Source organism: Mirounga angustirostris, unplaced genomic scaffold (genome assembly GCF_029215605.1).
Source record: "Mirounga angustirostris isolate CCGP_5_RB_7025 unplaced genomic scaffold, mMirAng1.0.hap1 SCAF_5, whole genome shotgun sequence".
NCBI lineage: Eukaryota > Metazoa > Chordata > Mammalia > Carnivora > Phocidae > Mirounga > Mirounga angustirostris.
Window position 1 is genome coordinate 60,967,212 of NW_026991713.1, and position 23,976 is coordinate 60,991,187.

The 23,976-nt window shown below is 52.2% G+C and overlaps 1 protein-coding gene across 1 annotated transcript; it reads left to right on the plus strand.

Moving 5' to 3' along the window:
- Window positions 1-3,202: 3,202 nt before the first annotated feature.
- On the plus strand, window positions 3,203-15,056 carry KRT72 (keratin 72). The gene is made up of 9 exons (XM_045868031.2): window positions 3,203-3,673; window positions 5,232-5,446; window positions 8,187-8,247; window positions 8,616-8,711; window positions 9,368-9,532; window positions 10,164-10,289; window positions 12,932-13,152; window positions 13,772-13,806; window positions 14,575-15,056. The coding sequence occupies exons 1-9, from the start codon at window positions 3,203-3,205 to the stop codon at window positions 14,763-14,765; spliced, it is 1,581 nt and encodes a 526-aa protein (XP_045723987.1). The 3' UTR covers window positions 14,766-15,056.
- The last annotated feature ends 8,920 nt before the right edge of the window (window positions 15,057-23,976 follow it).

Here is a 23,976-nt window from a genome sequence, read left to right on the forward strand (position 1 = left end):
GTGTGACAAGAACAACACTTTATTTCTGATTCTAGAATCAGCCTACCTCCTCTTTCTTCTCTAGTTGTTTTTTTTTTATTTTTTATTTATTTATTTATTTTTAAAGATTTTTATTTATTTATTCATGAGAGACAGAGAGAGAGAGAGAGAGAGGCAGAGGGAGAAGCAGGCTCCCAAGGAGCAGGGAGCCCAATGCGGGACTCGATTCCAGGACCCTGGGATCATGACCTGAGCTGAAGGCAGATGCTTAACCATCTGAGCCACCCAGGCGCCCCGTTTTTTTTTTTTTTTTTAAAGATTTTATTTATTTTTCAACAGAGAGAGAGAGAGACAGTGAGAGAGGGAACACAAGCAGGGGGAGTGGGAGAGGGAGAGCAGGCCTCCCGCTGAGCAGGGAGCCCGATGCGGGACTCGATCCCAGGACCCTGGGATCATGACCTGAGCCGAAGGCAGACGCTTAACGACTGAGCCACCCAGGTGTCCCTCTAGTTGTTTTTTAAATAACTCACCTATACACTTGATCTTAGCCAAAAGGCCGAGAAGCGATAAAATAACTCACCTATAAAAACACTATATGCTCATATGAGAAAATTCAGAAATATTAAAAAGTAGAAAAAAAAACCCACCCTTATTTTTTAATGATCTCACTCCGCAGTCACTGTCTTTGGAAAGCACTGAGTTTTGTAGCATCCTTTGGTGCAGCTTTCCTAAGTGATCCAAAAGTGATGGATTTAAAAAGTCCTGCAGTACGAGGCCTGCTTCATCTTTTTTTTTTTTTTAACCCAACAGGGAATCCATCCCCACACTTTTTTCCTACACGATACCTATTAATCTCCTAAGAAGCAGTGTTCCAGGGCAACTGAGAGCCAGATTCAGCACAACATGTTCGCAAATCCTTGCTCAGAGGAGCCATCCATCCATCCTTTGTTGTTGAGTTCTGGTTTCAAAGGGTGATGTTTGTAGCTTTGTCTCCTAATCCAGGGGTTGCTTTCACCCAGAACTAATGGCAGAGGTAGTCACGGAGCCCAAGATGACCCAGTAAGCTGCTGTCAGAGGCAGTTGCCAGGAGAAGCCCTCCTCCCAGGCCTCAGCCCCCTTTTGATCTGCCCGCATCCCCACACATCCGATGCCTCTGAAACCTGGACGTGCCTCCATACTGGGTCTCTCCATAATCTGTAAGAAAGGTGAGCCTGGTGGTTCAGGAATTCCTGATTCATCCAGCCAGTCAACCCCTCACAGGAAGATAAGAAAAGGTCATCCTCCCTGTTCCCTGACCCTGGGCAGAAGTGGCTTGGTTCCAGAGGCAGATTCTTAAGAAGTTCCCAGAAAAAAGGAGACTTCAAAGGCTCTCTTTGAAAGGCAATCCTATATAAGTTTCTCCTGTTTCAATTTAAATACTTCCCCACTTTTCTCTTCTCAAGGACCAGAGTTAATAAACTCTCTCTCGTGCTTGTGGGTAAAAAACGGGCTAAATTTATGGGGCGTAGGAAGCAACCTCATGAAATAATGGGAAGCATAACCTTGAGCTTCTTGAGGGGCCCGCTGGTCACCCAGCTTCACTGACGTTGCCTCTCCCCTCTCCAGAGGGAATGGACCACAGTGTCTCCCCTGAAGCAGCATAGAGAGCCCACCCTCTTTCCCACCCGGGACATTCCAGACTCTTCTATCTGTTCATCTGTGGCTGCTGCCATCTCTATCACTCACCAATGCCCCTACAGCCTCGTTCCCTGTGGGGTAAACACCTTGGCTGGTATTACGCTCTGTGATTGGTTCCAGCGGAGACCGTGTCACTTAATTACCCCCAGGTGCCATCTGGCCACCCCAGGAGGGCTCTAAGGGGAGCCCAGGCCCCAGGGTATAACTGAGGGACAGCGATGAGCCTCGTCCTAAGCACCAGTCTGTTTCACACTCATCCTGAATGTCCCTGGTGCCGAGGCTGGGGCTGAGCAGGGGAGGGAAGGGTTAACCCAGGCACCTATTAATCTGTTGGTGGAAATGGGACACACACCCAGGACTCAGACAGACTGAGAAATAAGAGTGATGAAATAGGATGCTGCCTGCGTACCAGAAGAGCAGTATGGGATGGAGCTCTTCTGACAGAAGAGGAGAATTAAAACAACTGAAGTTGGAAAAGGAAATTGGGTTAGATCAGAAAAGATACTCCTGAGCTTATTTGGAATGAAGTTCGAGAATCTAGTTCTTGATTTTTCAGATTGGAGGCATCTTCCTTGGCCCTTCTCAACTTGTTCTTAATACTCAGTCACATTTTGATCCAGAATCAGAAATGCCAGGGTAGCAAATGTCCTGATCAGGGGTTCCTTGGATGGGATGAACGATCCTCTTCTGCAATTAAAGAAAAAGAACAAGAAAAAAACTCAAACCTCATGAAAGATCATCTTCCTATACCATCTCCTCCTGCCCCCTTCCCTTCTTCCCAGTTACTATCTCCCTCACTTTTATTCCAGAAATGTTTTTCTGGAGAACTCCATTAGCTCTGGCCCAAAGAACCCCTGCCCACCCCTACCGCCCCCGCCCCCACCCCGGCTCTCACTGGCCTTAACTCCCTCACTGTGTGTGGTCTTCCTCAACAGATTGAGAATTCCTTGCAGATAGGCCAGAAGTCTCTACCCTCTGGGACTTCCTTCCAGTACTCAGGACAGAGCCTCCTCATCCAGAAGTTTGAGGAAGCAGCAGCCGACAGGCTAAAGATGATTCTCCGGAATATTTTTAATCCCATTCCTGTCTTTCTGAAACAGAACTGACCTGGACGTCTGCTCCCTTGTACCACACCCCTCCACCTCATCGGGGTGTCTCCCCCTCCCCCCAGCCAGACCCACTGGAAGCTCTACCACGGATCTTGGCCCTGATAACCCCAGTAATTGGAGGGCAGCAAGTGGAGATAAGGTAGCCAAATTATTATAATGCAGGAGGTAAGCAAAGCAAATGCAGGTTTCAGGGCCATTTTATAGGGGATTCATGGGGCGTTCAGGGTGGGACAGACAAAAATCTCAGGGAGGGGTGGTAATTTCCTAAACGGAGAACCCGAGAGGCCCCGTGTGGCTAATAGATGTGCGCGACCTACAAATTAGGCTGCCCGCAGCCGGCTATTTAAGGGGTTAGGGGCGAGCGAGGCAGGCCAGCAGAGCCGCCCTCTGCGCCCCCGTCCCGCCTCCGGTCGCGCCCCGCAGCCCGTCCCCGCAGCATGAGCCGCCAGGTGCACCACCGCCCCGCCGGCGAGCGTCCGGGCCTCAGCGGCTGCTCGGCCGTCATCTCGGGCCGGGTCAGCGCCAGCTCCGCCTCGTTCCGGGCCGGCGTCAAGGGCACGGCCGCCTTCGGCAGCAGGAGCCTCTTCAGCCTGGGGGGCGGCCGGCGCTTGGCCCTGTGCGCGGCGGCCGGGCCGGGCGGCGCCTACGCGCTGGGCCGCTGCTCGGGCTCGTCGGGCGGCGGCGGCGGCCGGCTGGGCGGCTTCGTGGGCACCATCTTCGGCAGCGCCGGGCTGGGGCCCGCGTGTCCGTCCGTGTGCCCGCCCGGCGGCATCGCTCAGGTCACCGTCAACAAGAGCCTCCTGGCCCCGCTCAATGTGGAGCTGGACCCCGAGATCCAGAAGGTGCGCGCCCAGGAGCGGGAGCAGATCAAGGCGCTGAACAACAGATTCGCCGCCTTCATCGACAAGGTGGGTCCTCAGGCATCCGTTTGGCCCCGCATGGGCCAGGGTGCCCAGGGGTGCTCGATCTGCCACTGACAGCCACGCGAAAACTTGGGCGAGCTGGTTACCTTTTCTGAGCTTCCCTTTGCTCATCTGTAAAATGGGCACAACAGTGGCTTTTACCCCACATGAGGATGGGAGGATGATTTGGATGTTTATAAAGGGCTGGAACAATGCTTCAGTTTTCCCTTTGGGGACAAGGCCCTGGGCTGGAAGGGGGTGCTCCAGAGGGAGGAGACGTGTGGAATGGCCCTCTGAGAGTTCTCAATAGCAGACAAGGAGATGGGGACACATATCCAGGACAGGAGCACCAGAGGGACACTGACCTGGGAGTATCACAAGACATGATGCTTGGTGAAGGGGAAGGACTTAAAAGGTAGGAAGTGGGCTGGCGGTAGAAGCCAGGAAGGTTTCTAGAGGAGATGAGAGAAAAGGACCAGAAAATTGAAGGGTGGGGCTGAGGAGAGAAGATTGAGGAGGGCCTGTCGAGTTACGCGGGTGCGTTTTGTGTGTGTCTGTGGGGAGAGGGACATGCAGTGGGTAAAAGAGAAGATGTCCCTGGTGACTCAGAGGCAGTGACCCAGAAGGGTGGAGAGGAGAGAAGGAATAGGCTTCTGTGTCCAAGCCGGGGCAGAAGATCTGGACCCATGAGTCACAGGGGACATAACCCGGATGATAGCTGACATTACTCAGTGCCTGGTGCTATCCTAAGGGGTTCTCATATATCAACACATGACCCACGATTCTGTTATCATTCTGCCTTGCAGATGAGGAAACCAAGACAGAGGGAGGCTAAGAAACATGCCCCCAAGTTGATAAACAGCAACAGCAGACTGTGTGCCTCACCCCTGTGCTTGGGAAGAGGAAGGGAGATAGTTGGAGGCGAGGGGGCAGGAGTGGAAGAAACAGAGTTGCTATCCCAGGAGACAGGGCTCATTTTCCTCTTCAGAATCTGTTCTTCCCCCTCATGTTTCCTTCTCTTCCTCAAGCCAGAGGAAGGCTAGCGTGTAGCAGAGGCTTGAAGTTTTTGAGTCCAAACGTGTGAGACCTTTGGTCAAGTATGCAGGAACCTTGTAAAGATGTGATAACCAGCCCACTTTGAAATGAAAACCAAACCAACCAACCAAGAGCAATTGAGGTTGCACATAAGAGAGGACAGGTTAACCACCAGAGTGACTTTCCATGCCATTCCCCCATCACTGTTTCTCCCTTGCTTCCCATCTTCCTTCACTCTGAAAACACCTGCATTTATGACAAAAGAAGCTACCTCCATCACGTGATAACTCACGGTGGCATTTACAGCATTGCTTAAACCTACTTCTTTGATTTCTTTTAGACTGAATCTTGTTTCTTGTCTTGGAGACCCAGATAGGCATGTCCCCCTGGCTGAATCCATTCTCGGATGAGGCTTGCTGTTTCCTGCCTCCCACCGTAGGATGACTGTGTCTGATTTTGGGGGCCCACTCCCCACTGTTGAGAGGCAACAGCATGGGGATTCTGGGCTATGACCACCTTTGGGTCCCAGGTGCGGTTCCTGGAGCAGCAGAACCAGGTGCTGGAGACCAAGTGGAACCTGCTACAGCAGCTGGACCTGAACAATTGCAGGAAGAACCTGGAGCCCATTTACAAGGGCTACATCAGCAACCTGCAGAAGCAGCTGGAGACACAGACAGGCGACAGGGTGAGGCTGGACTCAGAGCTGAGGAACATGCAGGATTTGGTGGAGGACTATAAGAAGAGGTGAGTGGAGAGGCAGAGAATCTGCCACTGGAGGGTCTTGATTACAGATGAGGTTTTGACTTAGAGTCAGCATTTTTGCCTTTTTCCATCCTTTGCTGATAACATTTGTTAATTTCTTTTTCCATAGGGGAGGGAGGGAGATCCAGACAGGTTGAGACTTCGGAAGAGAAAAGATCTATCCAGAGTGGTGCCCTGAATTGTCTAGGAAAAGGTGTGCCCAACTTTTAACGTTGGAAATGGAGAAATGGGGACAGGAGAGTTGTCTCAAAACCAGATGGACAACGCAGATGGCTTTGTAGCTCCTCCTGCATGAGGTCTTCCATGGGAGTACCTAGAACATGAGCCATGACACCAATCCCAGAACAAATCCTAAAGCTAAGCAAATAAGAGTTTTAACAATGTTTTTCATGTTGAGGTATATCTGTGCTGCTGAATCCCACCATTAAAGAGAATGATTGAAAATGTACTTGGAACCAGAAGTAATTTCTCCCCAGTTTGAGCCAGTGAGGAGAGTGTGACACATCCTGGCTCAGTGTGATCTGACATTTTGGAAGTTTGCTTCCAGGTGCCAGGATTTCTAGGGAAAGATAACTTCTTCCACAATTCAAGGGGGTAGAGAGATGGTCAGAGCTGAGCGATTTCTCTTGCTCCACGTTCAATCTGCCTGGCCATCCCTATTCTGAACTACCCCCAAGTGGAACTCTGTCCTGAGTCCTGCATGGAGTCCTGAGGGAGGAGGTGGCATGGTCTCTGACCTCAGAAAGCACCCAGATAGTGGGGATAGGCTTGAAAACCACTTTCAGAGAGCCCCCAGGAAGTGAAATGAATACAGTGTGAATTGAGATTGAGTGGCGTTAAGATGGAAATTGCAGCCCAGTGGAGTTTTGAGCAGAATTCTAGGAAAAAAAGAGGGGTTTCCAGGCACAGCCCAGATGTCCAGGTCACAGGCCTCCAAAGGCCGTGCTGCCTCTGGAAGGCCAGGTATTCTGGAATTACCACTCAGTTGAGTTGATGATGGCTGAGCCTCCTGATCCTCTGTGGACTTCAGTTTTAATATTTATAAAATTCAGAGACTGACACCTGCCTTGCCGCCTAAAAGAGCTGTTGAGAGGGTAATGCTGATAGTAATGTATTAACAGCTCTTCAAAGAACCAAAGTGCTAGGCAGATCTAAGGCATTGTTTCCCTGATGTCATTGGGATCCTAGCTTTACTAGCTTTGTGACCTTGTGAAAAGTCTTTGCCTCACTTATAAACTTGAGAGATGATAATGATAGAATCTACTTGATAGGGCTGCTGTGGGATGAAATGAAATAAGGAAATGAATTAGGAACTGTTATAAAATCCACCTAGCAACAAACTAGAGGTGACATCTTGTACAATAGGTTATTGGAAGCATTCAAGATTAAAGTGATATAGATTTGATATAACTAATACATCTATGTTCTAAGATAAAAATTAACATGCACTTTGTTATGGTTTAACTTTTCATTGTGCATCGTAATGTATTTTGTAAATCACGAGTTATTGATAAAGCCAAAAGTACTAAAAAGGCATTGTTTTTCTTTATAAATGTGTGTGTATGTGTATGTGTATGGTCTCTAGAAGTAAATGATGAAAAATTATGACACATGAATGTCATTAATTTGATAGCCATAATGACCAAACTTTTTCTGTGTGTTTTATGAACTAGAAAGGTAGGCTAAAAACTAGTCTGCAACTAACATATGCTCTTATTGGTTAACAGGAGGAAGAAATATGTAATCCTTTCTGAGATAATTAGAGATAATGATAATTATAATAGAAACAACTCTATCATAATATAATTTGATACAAGGAAGTATTCAATTATCTTTTAAATAACACACCTGGAATCTGAGATAAATCATATCAACTGTTTTCTGTGTGTTCTATCCAGTGCAACTAACACAATCCGGCAGTCTCAGAAACTGTTCCAGTCGCATTTTTAAAATAACCCGCGTCACTAACCTGTACCGTCATCTGACAAGGCTTTTCTCCCCTTGGCAGCCAGTGACATGCCTTAGGAAGCAGTAAGAAGCTGAAAAGGATAGCTCACGTTAAAGGATGCAGAAGAAAGCCATTTGCTAGCACTAATTATTTCTTTCCAGGGCTCTCTTTCATTTCCCTACACAAATGTCCTGTAATACATTCCTTGACAATAATAAGAGATGGGACAGTGAGGTCTGTAAGTGATCAATACTCCATCTCCTTAGTCTACAATGTATCTTCGTGAGGAACATCCCAGCCTTATCAAGACATCCTGTTTCTAAGACCTTACTTCACCTGGAACAGAAATATATATAAAGAACAAGTAGAACATACAACCTGAAGGTGGGGATAGTACTTGTTTGGTGCCTGGGAGGTTTTGCGCCCTGGGCTAATGCACTGTACTAATGTAGGTACTAATGTTGCTTTCACAAGGGAGGGGTGGTTGTGAAAGGGAGGAGGGATGTGGAAGCCCATCACAGGTGCATTCCCAGGCAGATGCATTGTAGGGTAGGTTACATGGGAACTAAGGAGCTGCACATTGATTCCTTTAAACCTATTCTTGTCAAGTCCCCTGTGGAAGGCTGTGCATGCCCCAAGGGTACCGGAATCCCGGGGTGTAGGCCACTGCCATGCAGCTCTTGGCACGGAGGAGCTCACTGACTGCTCAGTGAGCCTTTGCAGAACTGAATTATCCCAATGGCAACGCCACCTCCTCTCTTTTGCCGCACACAGGTACGAGGTGGAGATCAACAGACGCACAGCTGCTGAGAATGAGTTTGTGGTGCTCAAGAAGGTAAGAGGGGAGCAGGAAGGGCTGGAAGAAGCCTCGAGGGCTCCCTGAGTGCCTGACACCGCGATGTTGGTAGGCTGTAGGTCACTCAGTCCCTTGGGCAGGGGTTACTGGGGTTCTAATTTCCCAGCTCCTCTAAGTCCCCTTGCCTGGGATGCATGCTGCTCCCAGAATTGGCCAGCTTGGAATCCAGACATTCGGCACACTTTTGGCATGGCCTTTGCCCTGCCTGTTGGTTGGTTTGCTCTCAGCAAGTGGACCTCCCTGGGAAGCACAGGGTGAGGAGAGTGGTGAGAGTAGGGCACCCGAGGCTCCTTATGGCAGGGAGGGAGGGCAGGGGAAGGCAGCCAGCTCCTCTCCGGATCCCCCAGGACGTGGACGCTGCCTACATGAACAAGGTGGAGCTCCAGGCCAAGGTGGACTCCCTGACAGAGGAGATCAAATTCTTCAAGTGCCTCTATGAAGGGGTAAGGATTTCACTGAGCTCTCCTGTGTGGTCTGCTCCTCCTATGAGTGGCTTCTGGCCCTCAGCCTGCATGGACGTGTAGACCAAAGGTTGGCAGCTCCGTGTGGGCTTTGAGGAGGCCATGATGGAGAAGGGTTGATTCCCGTCCTCCAGGGAGTCACAGTCTGGTAGGGAAAACAACCTGTGGATGAGAACAGAGGAAGGTATAGTGAATTCTGCCTGAGCTGCCGGGGAAGGTTCCTGGGGAAGGATGAGGAAGATCTTGGGGGATGCTGAGAAGGGCCCAGGTGCAGCCTGAAGGCGCAGGATGAGCAGTCTGAGCTGGGTCACGTATGAGGGGCCTGGAGAAGGGAAGGGGGTCGGCGACTCTGGAAAGGTTCTGCAGGCCACCTGAGGAATTCAGACTTAATTCTATGGATGAAGGGTGGCCGTTGCTGTCGAGCGTGGGGGAGGGATGGGAGCAGTCCTGAGTGCAGGACAGAGAGGACAGTCCCACGCTGGGGCGGAAAGCCCGATGCATTCACCTCACTCCCAGCAGGCGCTTGTGGGCTCTGCTGAAGGTGGAGTTCAAACACCGCGGAAGGGCAGTGAGGGATTTGCCAGGGCTCCCCTTGTGGAGACCCTCTAACTGACTCCACCTCCCTAACTGTTCTCCAGGAGATCGCTCAGATGCAGTCCCACATCAGCGACACCTCCGTCATCCTGTCCATGGACAACAACCGGGACCTGGACCTGGACAGCATCATCGATGAGGTCCGCACCCAGTACGAGGAGACTGCCCTGAAGAGCAAGGCTGAGGCCGAGGCGCTGTACCAGACCAAGGTGGGCTGCGTGCCAGGTGTGCGGAGGCCCAGTGACCTCAGCCGCCTCTCTCTCCTCGTGCATGTGTGCATGTGTGTGTGCTGTGTGTGCATGCATGCGTGTGGATATGGGGGTATCAGGCTGGGTTGAGACCTCCTTTGTCTTGGAGTTGCGCCTTGTGGAAATGCCTCCCTGTGGTGCTGGGAGGTCATCCACAGTCTTGGCGTGTGTTGGGGGCATATATGGGCTTAGCCCTTAGCCCTTAGCCCTAGCTCTTGCTGACAGCAGAGGCCACACCAGCCACAACACTGGGAAGACTCTGATACCGTTTCTGTGGGTAATCCATCCATCCACCTTGGCTTTTCTTCACGTTTCCCGCTTTGTCAAAATGAGGACAGGAAATTCCAACTCCACCGAGGCTTTCACATTTGTGGGCCTGAGGATCCTGTTGAGCTGGGTCAGGGCCTTCCAGTCCAGAAGGGAAGGGTGGTCTCTCCCCCCCCCCTTTCCCCTTCCTCTCTTCTCCCTGTGCCTTTGTTGCTCAGGCAATGAAAACAGCGTGTCAACCCCCTGCCCCCTCCCACATTCAACACCCTTAAGAGGTGAATTCCCAAATGTCCTGTGCTCTTCTTCTCTCATCCCCCAACCTCAGACCCAAGAGCTGCAGGTCACCGCAGGCCAGCATGGGGATGACCTCAAACTCACCAAGGCTGAGATCTCAGAGCTCAACCGCCTGATCCAGAGGATCCGCTCAGAGATAGGGAATGTGAAGAAGCAGGTGGGTTCCATGAAATGAGTCAGCTAGCAGGGTTTTTGAGCATCAGAGGTATGAGACTAAATATGGAACAAGAACAAGACACAGCCCCTCTTTAGGGCATGTATAATCCATGAGGAGAGAATAGCCTGAACCCACATAGAAGGACGAACCATTTCACCCACTGTGCAGCCTCCTCCCTAAGGAGTCCCGAGTGGCCAGAGCAGAATGAAGATCTCAGCGAAGGCTTCCTGTAGGAGGTGAGGTGGGAAGAAGAGGGGGACGGGTCCTGGTGAGGGAGCCAGCAGGAGCAGGGGGTCCAAGGTGGATACTGCATGGCGTGTGTACAGGGAGGAGACGCACCTACCCTAAGCAGAAGTTTTGTGATGACTGGGGTGGCAGACGGCAGGACACCACCGTGTAGGACGGGCAGGTTAGGGTCACCTTCGAAGCGGGGCAGTGGAGTTTAGACCCGATGCAGTAGGTTAAAAGGAGCCGTTTGGAGGTTTCACGTGATGGATCTGTGCGGAGGAAGGAGAGCCCAGCCGTGGAACTTAGAAGAGGGGAGGAGAGAGAGCCTCCTACGCTCGGCTTGGCCCGGGCTCTGCTCTGTGTCTGTCCATCCCCATGGCTGTGCTGTGCGTGGTGGCCTGGCACTGAGCGACCCCGTGACTCTGGGTGCACTATGGGTCGCCCCGGTGTTCTTGAAGCGTACAAGCCCATGAGTTTCCCAGAGTCTGTGGAGCCTGGCACAAAGGCTCCGAGCTTCCCGGACAAGTCAAGTGGCCCTGTCCCCTCGTCCTCTTCTTCAGGGGCCCCTCCCCGCCCTGCACACACGCATACACCACGTGCACGCATACACACGCACACGCATCCTCTCCTCTGTGCACCCGGCTCATGGTAGTGGAAAGAAAAAAAGACCACTTAAAAAGGAACTCATGGTGTTTTCATTTAATCAAGTTTTGCATAAACGCACGAAAAACACAAGGTGTTTGAGGCCGCCCTCAGTATCTGATTATATTTATCTGATAAAATGCTACGTGTTCACAGTTGGGTGAGCTAATTACCAGAAGGTGACTTTGTGATCAGAATGCCACCAGGGAGGTCAGGGAAGATGTCCTCCATGGGGAGCCAGTGGGCGTCACTCTCGATGCTTGGTCCCCATCACAGCTCTTCTTGAGGGCCCCAAGCCAAGGTGCTTTCCTGCCCTCTGGCCTTTCCACCAAAGAAGCTCATGGTTTCACCTGCAGACTCTCTTGGCATTCAGTGATCCCAGGATCCATGTGATAATTGTTTCCAAGGACGTCCCAATTTCATGCCTTTGCACCTCACGCCACATTCAAAAGACCCAGGAGTCTCCCTGGCTCACCTGCACGACCTCGGTCATTTGAAAAGGAGCAGAGCACAGTTTGATAGAATTCAGGTCACAGAGTGTCTGGCCACCCCCTGAATGATTAGAGCTCCACAGTCCCTAGGATGGGACATGGTCTTCCGTGGCCAGACAGCTGGGTCCTAGGTGTCTCCACAGAGACTGTGAACCACTCACTCCAAACACTGTGGGTGTTTGCACGGCTAGGGGTCTGCCTGGCAGAGGGCGTGGCACCGGCTGGACAACAGTCTAGAATTCTATCTGGCCTCGGGATCAGCTGCTCTCCTTGGGGTGAAGCAAATTTCACTCCAGAGGAAGGGGACACACCAGAAAAGAGAAGCCAGATATTAAGATCCACCAAGACCTTGGCCAAGTGATGGGAACACACGCCCAAGACTAAAAGACTCAAGAAGCCCCTGGCAGCTTCTCCTGGATGCGGCACAGAGCCCCATCTGCAGCTTTGTACTGCAAGTTGCCTTCCCACCTCACAGCAGGTGTCTGTAAGCGAGTGGGACCTGCTGTTCACAAAAGTATCTTTTGAGGGTGTTGCCCTGTAGCATGATTCTCTGTGGAATTTTGGAGGCCAGACTCCATGTGGCAGGTTTATTGGACAGAAATTTTTTTTTAAAGATTTTTTATTTATTTATTTGACACAGAGAGACACAGCGAGAGAGGGAACACAGGCAGGGGGAGTGGGAGAGGGAGAAGCAGGCTTCCCACAGAGCAGGGACCCTGATGCGGGGCTCGATCCCAGGACCCCGAGATCATGACCTGAGCCAAAGGCAGACGCTTAACGACTGAGCCACCCAGCTGCCCCTGGACAGAAATTTTCTTAATAGGAACTTTATTAGTACTCTCCTCCTTTCTCTCTCTCTCTCTTTTTTGGTTTTTGTTTTGTGTACGATTTACAGGATCTCTTAAGACAACCTCTACACTGTGGGGCATAATTAAGCCAGTCACCCCAAGACTTTTCGGCATTAGAATCTTGCAGCAAGTGTTACAGACCAGGAGGGAGAGGACAGGGGCCACATGCCCAGGAGGCTCCCCTTCTCGGTGCCTTTCCTCCTCTCTCCCAAGGGAGGGAAACGCCATCTTCATGTGCCCATGCATGAGCGGAGGTGAACTGTGGCTGGAGTTAGAAGAAGGACAGATTCATCGCTAGTGATGCCCAGAGGTGGAGAAACTAGGAGGACCTCAAAGCATTTACCATCAGTCAGGACCAAATGAGAGGAGGTAGTCTGAGCAGGATCTCAGAACTGTGTTCTGACTCAAAGCACTGAATGCATTTGCCCCTTAGTGCTCCAACCTGGAGACAGCCATTGCCGATGCTGAGCAGCGGGGCAACTGTGCCCTGAAGGACGCCCGGGCCAAGCTGGACGAGCTGGAGGCCTCCCTGCACCAGGCCAAGGAAGAGCTGGCCCGGATGCTGCGCGAGTACCAGGAGCTCATGAGCACGAAGCTGGCCTTGGACATGGAGATCGCCACCTACCGCAAGCTGCTGGAGGGCGAGGAGTGCAGGTTCGGGGCCAGATTATCTTTTATCTGAAGCAGTTATCTCTCTGCTTTAGTAGGAAGACTGAAGGCAGACAGTTTGGTTCTGTTCAGGTCCTACTGGGTAAAACCTTACAGGGAATGGGTTTGACATAGTGCAATAGGAAAGACCAAAGTTAGACTGCAGGAAGGACTGAGTTGTAAAAATCCCAAAGAGGAGGTGGGAGAGGAAATATTGACATCAGCAGCTTTTGAGAAACAGAGCCTCCCTGGCCCTTTGTGCTGCATGCTTAAGGGTGTGAGGTGGGGAGGGGCAAGATGGCTTCCAGGAGTCAGCTAAGTGCCAGGTCACTCTGGCAAAGCCTGGGACCCGGCGAGCAGGTGAACTTGTTCGTCTTAATTGTGTGAGACCACTGGCGTGACTGAGGCGAGCAGGGCCACGATGACCCCACCCACCAGATCACCCAGAGCCACTCTGAGGGATGGAGAAGTGAGCCTTCCCAGCAGAGGTCCCGCTGGGGTGTGTGGGAGGAAGGGAGGCTGGGATGGGGTGCAGTGTGCATTCTGAAGGGCACCTCTGTGAGCCCCCGGAGAGATGCAGTGCTGCATTACAGAGCGTTTACCTGCTTTTCCTCTTTCTTTCCAGGATGTCTGGTGAACATCCCAGTTCCGTGAGCATCTGTAAGTACCTGCAGGCCTGGGTTCTGTGCGTGGTCACCTACCAGAAGTCTGAGCTTCCAATTCCATGACACTAGAGAGGGTTCAGGAGAGACTTAAGGGCAGCAAGAGGGGGCTGGTTTTAGTCACCGATGAGAAGCAGTGATGGGAGAAAAATAGCACCATGAAATACCAATGTACAGCCTATAGAAAGATCAAAGGATACCCAACAGTGTATAATCCAAAAACCTCTTGTAAGAATGAGGCTTACTGGCCATGTTGTATTTCTCTTGAGGCCAGACCAAAACCAAGGCTCCAGCTTGCAGTAAGAGGGACTGGGGGGTGGGCGGTCGGAGGGACTGAGGGCGGGGTGGTGGAAGCGGCTTTAACAGACCTTCTGCAGACTGAAAAGCTGGAGACGGTGCAGGTGCAGGTGCAGGCGACATGCTGCTCCAGGAGAGGGGGGGGCTAGGCCTGCAGCCCCTTCCGTGGGGCCAGTGCCAGGGGCCTCCGTGAAGGGCCTTTGGTCATGTGGCCCATCCTGTGGGGGAAGTTCACGGACAGAGCCTGCTAAGGCTCCAAGTCTGATGCTGGTGGAGGGACACAGACTAACGGGAAAATGTCAAATACATGGGGCCAAATCCTTGAGAAACGATCCGTGCTGCCGGAAACGTCCGAGGACACTGGAAGTACCCAGCGAGGGACTCTGTCCCCACGGGGGAGGGCCTCGAGGGAGTGGCCGGGATGCCCCAGGAAGGCCTGCAGCCCCGCGTCTTCTCTCGCCCACTGCAGCTATGATCAGCAGCACGGGCACGGCGGCAGCAGGGGTTGGCTTCAGCATGGGCTTTGGCGCCTCGAGCAGTTACAGCTTCAAGCCTGTGGCCGTGGACGTCAAAACCAAAGGGAGCTGCGGCAGTGAGTTCAAGGATCCCCTGCCCAGGAGCTCAGGGGGCAGCTGTGCAGCCAGGAGGGCCTCGAGGTGAAGGGCTGGCAGGGCGGGCGGTTGGCTCTGTGAGCAGAAAGCTGCAGGGCCCAGCTGCTCCCCCTGCACCCTCCCCCGCCCCGCCCCGTCCAGACCAGGAAGCCCTTCCTCTGTGGCCACGATCCCCGCACCATCCCCTCGCCCTGTGGTCCTAGGCGGTGCCCGCTGTGAGGTGGGAAGTCCAGTCAGGGGTGCTCCCGGTGACCTCCTCCTTGGCCGGTTTTCACTGGCTCACCCCCCCCCACCAGTGCAGAGATTACACACCTACGTGGATGTCTCCCTGCGGCCAGGTGTGAACCCCTCTGTCCTCATGCCATTCTGGGGCCTTTGCGGCCCAGGGACTCTCTTTGTCCTCTGCTTTGGGTCATGTCCAGTTCTCTGCTTCTCCTGCAATAAACGCTCAGTGCCATGGGATTCTCAGTGTCGAATGTGTTGCCCGGAATGTCAACATCCACAGTGCCCCTCTAACTTTTCTCCATCTAATTCTTGCTTCCCTCTGGGTCTCTGGCTGGGCAGGAGTCTCTGCCCTCTGGTTCTGGCCCGGTAGGGACAGTTGAGATTTGTTACTGACATGCTTCTGGGCAGGCTCGGGGCTTCCCGGGCACTGGGCCTCCAGTCCACACAGTGCGAGGCGGGCATTATCACATTGCAGTGAGCAAGGAGCCTGGGCACGCCGGGATGGGCAGGCATGGGAGCTTCGGGGTGTCTTCCCCCTTTGCTTCCCAGAAGTGCCCATGGCCCCACACTAAGTGCCTCTTATTTCCAGAGCGGTCAGTCCCTCTTTTTCCTTACCTCGCTCTCCTGCCAACCCACTTAAAACTGCTCCCCCACAGAGGCCCTGCTTTCTTCTTCCAGCCAATTCTTTTCCACCCCAAAGTCCGAGGCTTGCATGCATAGCTGCTTCTGGCTGCGTCCGAGTCTGCCATGTGTGTAATAGCCGTGCCCCGACCCAATCCAGGCACTAGGAATAGCAGAGTAAATGAACAGGCAAGGTGTTGTTCTCAGAGAACGTACAGTCCATGGGCAGAGGGAAAATAAGCAACTAAGATAATCCATAACCCGTGGTCAAGCGGCGATTCCTGCTCTGAAGAGAAATTACGGGAAGAAGGGTGCTCTCTGAGGTGTGCATGGGTTTTTGCAAGGGTGTTTGTGCTCTCAGAATCCGTTCCCACAGTCGGCTTGAGCAAGGTGCTGAAGAGGAGAATCGTCAAGGGCGAGACCCTTCCAAGCGTGAGCCTCATTCGAGGGGGGCATTCAAGGTGCCCGTGACACTTTCTCCTCCCGTGGCACCCCTAGCCTCATCCTCCAGTCTTTCTTCCAGCAGGCCAGGAATTTTCACGCCCAAGGACCTTTGCCAATAGGATTTTTCACTTGCAGGTGCCCAGGCCCCATTTACTGCAAGCCGGCTCATCCTTCGTGGCCCGGCTGAAAGGCCACCTCCCCTGCTCATGCTTTCTCTGGTCCCTCCAGGGGGATCCCAGCAAAGTCACTGAGCATTAAATGAAAGGAAACATTAGAGCTGGTGGCCTGACAGTTCTCCCCGTCCCCTCACTTTATAGGGCCTGGATAGTTCTCACTTTATAGGGCTCTGGATAAAACTATCCAGAGGCCTGGATAGTTCAGCGCCCTGCTCAAGTTCACAGCCCCACACACCCGTGGCGCCGGTCCCAAATCTGCATTACAATTGGTGCTTCATTTTCCTGGTGTCCAGGTAGCAGCACATACGTCTGTCCCCTCGTCTCCCTCCCAACCCCTTGTCCTGGATCCCCAGTCTGGCTCACAGCACTCAATATACATTTGCTGCAAGAATGCATGGCTTAGTCTAGCCCACCTTGGCTGGGAAGAAGGAGCGAGGGGTATATACATGTGTCCTGATGACTTGGCTTGTGAGTGATGAAACCCATTTGTGTCAATAAATTCGAGTTTTATATACATCCATGTATATGCCGTGTATATAAACTGGAACACTGGTTCTGGACACATGCTAAACTGGACCCTCAGATGACAGGCATAAGCCAGGACTGTCTCAGGCAAATGGCCCGCCTGCTAGCATACTGGCTGAGTGTCATATGCTTGGCCTCCAATCCTGGCTCTTCTAAAGGCTAGTTGTGGCCTAGTGCAAGATCCTGCCCTTGAAAATAGGATTGATACAAGCTGGCTCACGCACTGTTCTAGGCCACTGACTCTTCTGAGCACTTTATGCCTGGCAACTCAATTCTTCCAGCAATCTGATGGGTATTATTGTTATAGGTGCAATTATAATAATGCACATCTCACTAATGAGAATATTGAGGCTCAGAGGGGTAAAATAAACCACCTGACGTCACCCAGTAAATGTCAGGGTTGGGAGATGAACCCCAGCCCAATTGCAGAGCCCATACTTCCAGACAGGACACCTCATTACTGACAAGGTTCTCATCATAGAGGAGTGTTGAGAATATGGAAAGGGAGAATGGGAGTACAGTTTATAGCCAATAGATATTAGTTGTTATTATTTTTTAATTTTAATTTTTATTTTTTTAAGATTTTATTTATTTATTTGACAGAGAGAGAGACAGTGAGAGCAGGAGCACAAGCAGGGGAAGTGGGAGAGGGAGAAGCAGGCTTCCTGCCGAGCAGGGAGCCTGATGTGGGACTCGATCCCAGGACCCTGGGATCATGATCTGAGCCAAAGGCAGAAGCTTAACGACTGAGCCACCCAGGCGCCTGATATTAGTTGTTATTATAATAATTATTACTGACTTACGTTCAGGGGCCTTCTTTGCTGGCTGTGCATTGGTTCAGGACCCATCGATCCACAACAGGACTGTGCCCAGGGACCTGGCTGGGAGGGGCTGAGTGCAGGAAGGAGGGCACTGGGTCTTCTCACAGAAACCCATTCCCATGCAGTCACCAATTGCTAACTTCTAAGCGGGAGAAAGAACTCCGCGCTTGTGTAGCTTGTGCACACTCTGCCCTCTGCCATCAGCCCGAGGTACTGCACCTCCCCTCCCCGTGGCCCTGGAGGAAAGACTTCCCTGCAGTGCAGAGGGTTTGGGATGATCTTGGACAGGCTCTGTGCCCACCGCAGGAGCTGCCAGCTGGAGGAGATGCCGTTTCTCTCCCTAGCATGCCCAGGCTGGCTTCAGCAGCTGTGTTGCCCAGGCCCTGGCTTCTGTCCCCTCCCTCTCCTCTCGGACCTCTCCTCTCACAGGGGGTGGGGGATACGGGGGCTGCCACTGCCTGAACCTCCTCACCTCTACTCAGAGAACTTGGGGCCTTCAGACAGCTCTTCCTTAATGGGCACTGGAAACCTTGGTGCTGATCCGGAGGTCCTGGGACTGAGACCCCCATCCGTCAGCAATACCCTCCCAAACCCCACCTGCACTGTGTGCAAACCTCTGCCTACTACAAGAAGGCCCCCTCTGAGATCTCTCTCTCTCTCTGTCTCAGTAGATGATACAGGCATGAAGGCACTGGCAAGGCACAGCCAAGGGGTAACAGAGGAAAGAAGGGATCTGAGCTAAGCACAATCTGGGAAGGCTTCCAGGGGGAGGTGGAAAAGGCATGAATTGTTAGAGACAGGGAGCATCTTAAAGACCTTTTACATCACATTTGGCAGTGGCTCTGAAATTTCAGCTGCCCTTTGCTGGCTGGCTGCCATCTTTCTTCCAGTGCCTCCCCCACTTCTGCCACCTTCGGGATGACAACTGCTCGTAGGACAATCACTTTGCTTATGTGCCCTCCTTCAGTTCTTACATTCATATTTGGCAAATGCTGTCAGAACCACCAGAGACAATGAGAGCCTCTCCTCTCCTGTAAACCACTTTCCATGGCCTTGCCCCTCCCCGCCCCCTGGTGTGCATTCACACCACATCCCTGTGTAGCTGTGGTCCTTCTCAGGGGCTTATTGCTGGAATCCTTCCTTCTTGCTTCCAACTCATCCATCCATCTCCAGGAGGGCCTTCAGGGGCTCTAAATCCTTCTTGCTAAAACTCCAGACACAGGGGTGCCTGGGTGGCTCAGTCGTTAAGCGTCTGCCTTCGGCTCAGGTCATGATCCCAGGGTCCTGGGATCGAGTCCCACATCGGGCTCCCTGCTCAGCGAGAAGCCTGCTTCTCCCTCTCCCACTCCCCCTGCTTGTGTTCCCTCTCTCGCTGTGACTCTCTCTCTCAAATAAATAAATAAAATCTTTAAAAAATAAGTAAATAAAACTCCAGACACAGCATCAAGTTCCAGATTAAAGCTGCTCCCAACTCATGACCTAAACCGTAGCACAGTGGATCTGGGCTAGAAGGGACTTTCCTGCAGGAAGTCACCCTGTGTGTAAGGACAAAATTTGCAGTTGGCCAGTTGAGAATTTGTTTCTTTTGCCACTTATCACTGTGACCTGCGCAACTCAGTTTTCCTGCTCCTTTGTTTTCTCATTCATAGAGTGGGAAAAATAAGAGTATTTACCTCGCAGGATTGGTGTGAGGATGAAGTGAGTCAAAATGGACCAAGCAAGCCCCCAACAAGTGAGCACTTCATGTTTACACCTGAGGCGCGGCTGCCAGGCTAGCTTCCCGCTGGATTCCAATCCCAGGCCAGCAGTCCTTCCCCATCTCATTCCCCTTGGCCCTCCCAGCCCACATCCATTTCTAGAAGGTTCTCTCTCCCATGGCTGCTGGTCCCGCTCAACTCTCTCCTTGGCCTCGGTTACGATGTGCAGCCCCGACTCAATCCATACTGCCCAGCTGTTCCTTTTCCCGAATTGGGGGCCAGTGTGCCCCAATCTCCGGTGTTTACTGGCTTCCACATCCAGACTGCTTGGGTCCACATCCAGACATTGTGTGCCACTGTCCCCCACTCTCTGATCTGCAGGCTCATTTCACAACCAGCCTTGTGAACCCACAGCTGCGTGTCATACCTAGTAGCCTGGCCATAAAGTCTCACGTGCCTCATGGGGGCCCGTGACCCCAGAGAGATGGGGACTTGGTCTCCGGACCTCCTGCTCTAGAAGGGAGGGTTGACAGCATCTTACAAAGGGGCTCCACTTGGGTGTCAGCTGTGACTAGAGCCCTGACCCCAACCGCAGGTGCTAACGCTGAGCATCACCTAAGCCCCACCTGCCTAAGCCTCTATGTCCTGGGCAGGCTGGCGTCCTGGAGGGCGGGGCTTAGGGCCCCCAAGGGCACGGTAGCCAGCAGGTAACTCGCCCCTTCCACTCAGGCTGGGCTGGATGGAAGTGCCTTTCCTGGAACGGTGGAGGGCTCAGTTCAAGCCCCTGCCTGCAGCCTCTTCCTGAACACTGTCTATGCCTTGGCCCCCTGCCCTCAGGACCCACCCATTCCTCTCTACTGACCCAATCTTTTCCAGCTTCCTTTTCTTAAAACACCCACTTCTTATTTCTTGTATTTCTTTCTAAACATTCCACTTTTACACTTTTCCTCCCACCTCCTACATTGCCTGTGGTCACCCAGGCCCCTTAGTGCTTCGGTCCTGCCTGGATTCTTCTCCCCTTCTCCTGTCCCTTTCCCAACTCCCTTCCCCAGGACTCTGCAGGCTCAGCTATGATGTGGACACAGGGAAGGGGGAATGGCCATCCCCCCCACACCTGAGGCAGGTGCTACCCCCAGGCCCAGCCCACCACTCCTGATGGGGGTGGGGATGGGCTCCCCCTCCTCCCCGTTTGGACAGGGCTGCACCGTGCTCCGATGGGAGATAGAGAGCATGTCATTAGTGATGACTGGCTTAATTACAGCCCACCACACAGCCCAGCTTGTTTGCTTTGGAAATGGGCAAAGGAAGAGGCGCATCAAGCACCCAGCTTCACAGTCATGATCAAAAGATTAAGGCATTTCACTTCCCACTAGCCTCTCCATTGTCTTTCAAAAATAAAAAAAAGAATCAGGCAATAAGGGGGGCCAGGAAATACTTTCCAAACTTCCTCCAGAAGGGGCTGGGTGGAGGGGTCTGAGGTAAGGAGATGGAAGTAGTACAGGAATGGGGGCCTGGTGGCATTTTGAAACAAGCAGATGGAAGAAAGTGTGTCCTTCCCAGAGCAAGACTGCACTTGTCTGCACATACCTCTGTGCACTGGCGCTGAGAGGAAAGTTCTTGGGATGACTAGGTAGGTGGTGGGGTGGAGCTGTCGAGAGTTCAGAGAGCTTTCCTTTCTAAAAAGAGGGGAAACAAGCTACGGAGTACTTGATCTACACTAAAGGGCTAGGGGTCTGTCCAGCTACCGAAGCCTTAGGGGCCAGAGCACAGGGAGAAAGAAAGCGACAAGAATGGAGGAGTTCAGTGAGACACGGCTCTGGGATGTACTGAAGGCAAAAGGATCCTCAGGCTGCGAACATTGGACACCAGTCTTCAGGTCCCTAAGTCAGAGGGAAGTAAGTAGGGCAGGACAGAGTTCCCAGGGAACAGAGCCCAGAGTGGACAGAGGTGGGAGCTGAGATACCACCCCCTTCTCCCAGGGGCTCAGAGAGGAAGAGACCCAGGGCACTGGAAGATAGACAAAGTTCAGCCAGCCCTGGAGGAGCAAGGGAGAGCTCACAGGGGAGCCAGGACATGCCGATGACCCTCCCCTTGGAAGGAGGGGGACTTCTGGCCACAGGCTCCAACTCACCTATAAAACATGAGCCCATCCTTGAGATTCAGGCAAGCCACCCCTTGCTGTCCTGAGGGCCGTGAGGGTTGTGCCCAGCACTAGGGCCTGGTGAGGGGGCAAATGGGGTTGGAATCCAGCTGTGCACCCAGGTGAGGGGCTGCATCTGCCCAGAGGAAGGGGTGCCTGGAAGGTTAAACCGCTCTGATGCTTTCCTCTTGAAGAAGGAAGGCTGAGTCATGCCATTGCTGAGCTGGAGATGCTAGATGCTAGAGGAGTGGACGCAGGGAAGACCCTTGACTCAGAGAGGGGTGTTTGTGGAGGGATACCGAGGAGTGCCCGTAGAAAGTTCTATGAGACTAGCAGTGGTAAGCGAACCACCACCAGGTTTCAGCTCATTAAGCATCCTCTGTTAAGTTTCAGTGAATAGAAGCTTACTACCCAATGTCGTCTATACTAATGTGGCACCAGGAAATAGGAGTTTGACCATGGTGGTGGTCTGTCTGGGATTTCACTCCGCACAGCACCTTGTAACAGAGCAAGCATTTAATAGGTGAGTGTGGAATAGAATTTAAACTGATGCCATCCAGCTCCCTGTTCCCTTACTAATCTGGGGGAATTCATACTAACACGTGTGTGGGGGTGGGCTGGGGAGGGGGCCTAGCAGAGGTAGAGAGAGACCAGAGCATTGCTTGGGTATTGAAGTTTTACAGACTGGGGGAGATGTCAGTTCAGTAACCCCTACAAACTACCGGAGAACTTGCTACTCTATACAGTGTGATATGGAGGATGTTAGCATGGTCCACTGTCTAGGTGTTCCAGAGCTGTCCAGGTGGTAGAACTTAAAGGGAAACCTCTCAGTCCCAGGCAAACAAGATAGTTGATCCCCCTACAAAATAGTCTTGAGCTACTCCCAATCATCCTGTCTGTGGTGCTCTCCCTCATGTTCTGGGCCCCTTCTCACTAACACAGAACTTTCTGCCTCACTCCCTCCACAGCACCTGCCCCTCTGCCTCCAGTCCTACATCTAGAGCCCCAGATTGCCACAGCGGGCTGTGCCCCACCTCACAGGTGCATGTCCCATCTGCTGTCGGACTTGATGCTCTAGGATGCAGAGCATTTCATGTCAGGGAGGGGAAGGATGTCGGGAGGGGGTGTGGGGAGCATGGGAGAAAAGCAGATGAACTCTATTTTTGAGCTAGCTGAATGTGGATGAGGGTGGAAGAACAGCCTCCTTTCAAACTGGTTCAGACAGGCTGAGAGTATTAGGTTTCTGCACTGAGCTCACTTTCAAAGGGAAATCAGAGAATTCAGTTTCAAGTCCTTCCCATTTCTAAGGTGCTGTGGTTTGTCCCCAAGTCTTGTCACCCCAAAGTTAGCTCAAGGATCCTTCAGGTATCTTCTTTTCTCTATTAATGATCTTTATCTACAGAATGCTGCCTCCCTGGATTGTGTTGAGGGGTAGTCAAAAGGCCAATAGACTAGAGAAAAATGGCCTTCGGTATCCATTCTCAAACCAAGCACCCATGACTTTGGTTATGTCCATTTGGGGTTATTCAAGACCCTGCTCTAAATTTACCGCCAGCGTGGTGTGCCCTGCAGAGTGACGCTCTTACCCTCCAGGAGCATCCTTAGCCAAGAGGGCAGGAGATTGTGGTGCTCACAGGCTCAGCTCCCTTGGGGCTCCCTGGGATACCTGTCTCCTTGACCTGATCTCATGCAACACAGACCCTGTTCATTAACCTAAAATGTGAAGTTTCTTCTCCTCTTTACCCTCACATGATTCTGCACTGTCTGCAGGGAGGAGGTGTCTCAACCTCCTCCACCATCTTTCTCTCATGCCCCTGTGCAGCCCAGCCCGCCTCCCAGTTCCTCACCCCACCCCAGAAATTCCCATGTATTTTATTCTGATTTTTTAAAATCTGAATTCCAGTAACTGCTTGTCTGAGTCACTCGATCCAGGGCAAGCATGTGGAGTGAAACCTACAATAAGAAGAACAACAACAAAACAACTTTCACACGCTTATATTTTGTCTCCACTCCAATTTCAATTTCTTAAGGGAGGAGAGTGTCTTAGATGTTTCTCTGTCACTGTCCAGCATAGAGCAGTACACACAGTAGGCGCTCAATTTTATAGCTGTTGAATGACTGATCTCTTCAGGCCTTGGGACACCCATTAGTCCAACGAACCCAAAGACTGGGGTGTGGAGTGCGGTGACTGATTAGAAGGTAGCCAACACAGCGAAGGTTGGGACTGCTGGAGATGCCACGGGGTAGGCAGAGACAATGCCCTGCAGTTATGTCCTCTAGCATCAGCTAGGAGGGGCACCTGGGTGTGGCCACCATGATGACACTTGTCAGGAAATCCCCCTCTGCCTGATCCTCTTCTTCCTGTGTCACAGTTACCACCACAACACCACCATCACCATCACTGCCCCCCTTAATCCCCAGCCCCCAGTACGGAAAGCCCCGTGTTTTCACTCTAGCTGTCATCCTATCCCACAACATGCTGTTTAGGAACATGACCTTGAGACCAGACACCCTCAGATTCCAGTCCCAGCTCTGATGAACTGGCTGAGTGACCTCGGGCAAGTTCTTTAACATCCCTAAGTCTCCAGTTCTTCACCTGTCAAGTGAAGTT